This window comes from Ostrea edulis, chromosome 5 (assembly GCF_947568905.1).
Source record: "Ostrea edulis chromosome 5, xbOstEdul1.1, whole genome shotgun sequence".
Classification (NCBI taxonomy): Eukaryota; Metazoa; Mollusca; class Bivalvia; order Ostreida; family Ostreidae; genus Ostrea; species Ostrea edulis.
This window is the reverse complement of record NC_079168.1, coordinates 42,296,432-42,301,324: the sequence shown is the minus strand read 5'-3', so window position 1 is coordinate 42,301,324 and position 4,893 is coordinate 42,296,432. Positions and strand designations below refer to the sequence as shown.

General features: G+C 39.2%; 1 protein-coding gene across 1 annotated transcript; it reads left to right on the top strand.

Annotated features, from left to right (window-relative positions):
• The first annotated feature begins 3,326 nt into the window (after nt 1–3,326).
• Nucleotides 3,327–4,624, top strand: LOC130054953 (uncharacterized). Its single transcript, XM_056166083.1, has 2 exons — nt 3,327–3,636; nt 3,885–4,624. The coding sequence occupies exons 1-2, from the start codon at nt 3,327–3,329 to the stop codon at nt 4,622–4,624; spliced, it is 1,050 nt and encodes a 349-aa protein (XP_056022058.1).
• Nucleotides 4,625–4,893: the final 269 nt, after the last annotated feature.

The following is a 4,893-nucleotide window of genomic DNA, read 5'->3' as shown; positions in this document are numbered from 1 at the left end:
GTTGAAACTATCGAGTAAAATCAATTCCTAATACATTGCGCAAGTCCCTAACAATACCGATAGTTTCTAACAGAATTTATTCCTCCAACAAAAGAGTTTCACTTGGTACAAGTCCAAGCTTTATGGTTAGGTAACAATAATGGGATACATTTTTCACAATGCCCCACGAGTTATTTTCCCCTGAATACAAGGGGGAAAGTGGTGGGGTGGGGCGGTTGCGGTCCTCAATTCATAGTATTTACATAAGGAATATATAGAAAATTTACTGTATCTAATGTAGTACTAATCATATGACTGTGCACTACTTATAATCACAGTGGCGCAGTGCTTATATTCAGGTGTCCTTTGTCTGATGTTTTCCCAGGCAATGTAGGGTTATGATGTATCAAAAGAAACGTGCTGATAAAGCGATATAAAACGAGTTAAATTTCTGGATGTGTCGCTTTGTGAACGAAGCCCGAAAACAACACATAAAAAATTAGCATAAAATGAATTCTCACCATCTTGTTTTCGGGCTTCATTCACAAAGAGAAACATCCGGAAATTTAACTCGTCATTTGAAACAAATTTTCAAAAAAAACACCAAAAAACAGGGCCAGTTTCATATCGCTTTAACAGCATGTTTCTTTTGGTCGCTCAGATCACATTTTTAATGTTCAAAATTTTGAATTTTCATTTACTCTCTTGGGACCAAATGGGGGTCGAAAAACGACGCTTTTCTACAAAAACGTGGTCCCCAGAACTTCTCTTACATTTTATACTTAGTCAAATCATCTGATTGGTGGTGTCCTGTAGATGTGCAACAAGTTTTTGAAATTTTCTTTTTCACCTTGAGGGACAAATGGGTGGGAAAACGACGAACAAAAACCTGGTGCTCTGTGCATTGGGTCATGTACAGCAAGAATATATTTGCTTTAAGGGTTGGAATCTCAACCGCTTGGTTTACTACTGTACCCGTGTTCTCCGCTCTCACTTTTTTCTGTGAATGTTCTTTTCATATGAAAAAAAAAATCTTACAGTTGATTCCGGTGAGATGCCCCTTACATAGCATATGGTCATTGTCCGTTGAAACAAGTTTTGTCAATCTACAAGCAATAGTTTTGATTTTAATCCATTATCGGAAATCCGGTTGATTGTTTTGTTTGTTATCGGAAACTCCGGTTGTGGTTATTGGTAATTAGGTTGATGTCAATGATGTCAAATGAGAATAGCAAGAATAACACGAATTACTCAGCATTGACCATTTAATGAGTTGTATATGAAATAAAATAAGGTAGAAAAGACTTTGAAGACTTCCCTTCGAATAAAAAATGCAATTTATTTGCCCTTTTCTGATTTTTAAAACAAGTTACAGTATATTATATAATATCTTCATCGGGCTTTGCTTCTTTTCTAAGTAGAGCGCCATAGCAAAATTATTCGCGATTTTCCAAAATGGCAACTGTTTACTTGCGCGTCTCGATTAGGAATATAATATTTATAATAAAATATTTGGTTGAAAATAAAACGTTCACTTCAAAACATGGCCAGAGACTATTCTCTTTAGAGAAGTCGAGAGGCATAGCCTTCATCGACGAAGGCTATGCCTCTCGACTTCTCTAAAGAGAATAGGCCAGAGACATCACCAACCGAGATAAGCTTTTTAACGCGAAACATCGCCCCTGATCTGGGTATGTAAAAAAAAAAAAAACCCAAAAACCTATATCTACCAATTCCCCGGCGGATTCAGGCTGTAGTAAGATCCAAATGTCAACTCGCAAAGTATCAAGAAAAGTAAATAAGTTTTTCATACCCTTTTATTGTTTGATATATTTTGAAGTTTTGAAGTGCGTCCTTGTTTACGACCGCCATTTTGAAAAATAACAAGATCTTTTGCTATGGAGCTGTATGTTACAATATCGTTAGATTAGAAATGACAGATACAAGAATACGCGGAGTTCTACATCGTTTTATCTTGTAACAGGGACAAATATTATTCTGCTTATGGTACAATGTTATTCAAACAAGAGTGAATGTTTGAGTTCATGTACGTATATGTGGTGTGAAATTCAAAGAATGCAATTAAATTAGAAATGTGTCGAAAGAGACAAACATCAAACAATCGAGCAAGAACTAGCCCTATACGATAATATCAAATGGTCCGTGAATGAATGTGCCAAGTGCATGAAGAAAGGGCTTCTTTTTTGGAAAATTATCGGACTAAATAAATTTGTTACATTTAATTTACATGTGGATTGGTTTTTGGTAGTACATCAAGGTTTAGTTCTTAGCAAGTTACTGTAACATATACATGTATTTTCGCTTGGGTGTCTCTAGTAAGTTTGCGAATTTATGCCAATTTCTCATTGTATTCTCGTTGTATAGCCTTGATATTTCACATGTTGCTTTGTCAGGGTGTAGTCCAATAAGGTTCAAAATAGTTTTGTCACTTTGACCATTTTTGTTTTGCTTGATGGACGCCATCAAATCCAGAAATCATATAAAGAATGGTGCTGCTTTCGGAAGGTGTTAAGCTTTTATTTTTTGCTTAGTTTGTTCGGTTACAAGTAGCCTATTGACATGCCTTCCCTTCTGAATGAGGACTGATGGTATTCAATCTAATTAAAATCAGATCCTAAGATACGCTCACAATCGCTACTTACGCAGAGTATACGTCGCGGATCGAAGAAGTCTGATTTTAATTAGATTGGATGGTATTAGGCCATTGTGGATTTTAGTTTGATATCCGCATTTCCCAGTTAAATCATTGAGTACATGTACTAATTGTCTGTATTTTAGAACATTATTGGGGTGGTTATCGGTACAATTTCAATAGTTATTTTGAAATTACATGTCGAGAAGCTACAGTAGTAGCACGTGAAATCATCCATGGTATCTGAAACAAAGATATAAAATTCGGATTCAATGGTCAATAAGGACCGGTTTCAATTATTAAAGATTAGTGATTTTATAAAGATGCAATATCATATAGACCAATATCAAAGCATTCCAGAAATCGTGGACGATGTCACATTTCTAATTGATCAAGCAAAACTCGGATAGTAGTGATGGACCATTTTTATAGCGAGGGGCATGGATTTTTTAAATGTTTTCAAAAATACACATTTTTAGAAGAAACCCCCCCCCCCCGAATTTTCCGATAACTTTTACCTTATTGCCGATAACATGTACCCATCGCCTTGGCCACACACTGAACCTTGTTCTATCCAGGTCAGTAGACTCTCTTCTACTTACCACCCTTGCTGAGGACCATGGCTTCCCGGATCATTTCCCTGTGTTTGTGAATCTCTCGATGTCCAAATCCCAACTGCCTAAACAGTCAGTCAATGACTTACCGCAAGTTCAAGGCCATTGACTCCAATGCTCTCAGTCAAGCTGTTACCAGCTCCACTCTGTGTTCATCGGCGGCAATCGAGAAGTCACTCATTGACCTCACAGAACTCTACAGCAGTAAACTCTCTTCCATTATGAACTCGTTCACACCACCCAGGACTCGCACGGTCACCATCAGACCAGAATCTGAGTGGTACAACAGCTTTATCATAGAGGCGAAGCAGAGACGTAGACAAGTTGAGAGACTGGCGCAAATCAGGACTCGTGGTACACAGAGAAATTTACATTCAGCGCAGGGAAAAGGTGAACATACTCATTGATGCGGCTAAGCTCCAGCATCACAGGACTTTGGTGCATGATAACAAAGGTGACAGTAAACAGCTTTTCAGAGTGGTCAACAACCTGCTTGGTAGGAACTTCACCACTCCATTGCCTGTCGACAATTACCATCAGATCTGGCTGACATGTTTAGTGACTTTTTGTGCAGAAAATTACACGAATTCGCAGCTCCATTACATGTGACAATCACAATCCACTTGTTGACCCACAAGCACTCGACGATGAAACTAAACGTAGCCATTTCCATCATGTTACTGTGGATGAGGTCACAAAGTTGATTAGGTCATCTGCCAACAAGAGCTGTGAACTGGACCCTATGCCTACATCCTTTGTGAAGCAAGAAGTCACAGCTCTTGCTCCCGTCATCACTTGTATTATAAATAAGTTACTTGAGAGTGATTCCTTCCCAACACATTTCAAAGGAGCTATTGTGACACCCCTTCTGAAAAAGGCTTCACTGGACCCTGACAGACCAGAGAACTATCGGCCAGTGTCTAGCCTTGCATATCTATCCAAGTTGATTGAGAAGGTTGTAGCAGCACAGATACAAACCTACCTCAGTGAGAACAATCTACTGGAGCCATTCCAAAGTGCTTACCCTCAGGGGCATAGCACTGAGACGGCACTTCTACGAGTTCACAACGATGTGGTTCGTGCCATTGGAGAACAGAAGGCTGTTTTGCTAGTGCAGTTGGACCTATCGGCTGCCTTTGACATTGTAGATCATTCACGCTTGCTGCAAATACTCAAGGACCTTGGAATTAAGGACACTGTGATCATGTGGTTCGCATCCTATATTACCAATCGGACCCAGATATTAAATTGTCAAAGTGAAGGGAGCGAAGTCTGGTGCCACAGAGTTGGGCTGCTGTGTCCTTCAGAGATTGGTCCTCGGGACCGTTCTGTTCAACATCTACACAGCATCCCTGGGGGCCCTTCTCAGATAGAATAATGTCTTGTACCACATGTATGCTGACAGTAATTAACTGTATATCAGCTTTAAAATGTTGTAGTCAGTCATATGGCGTCTTACTTGAGGTCAGTTCAAACCTGGATGGCTCAGCATCACCTCAAGATTAACACAGACAAGACTGAGATGCTAGTGATCACTGTCATGATCGTGTGCAGGATTGGACAAAACAAGATTGCAGACGGCAGTTCCAAACAAAGGTAGGCTCTTGAAACTCTTCATTTTACAGACTTATTAGACGACGAATTTAT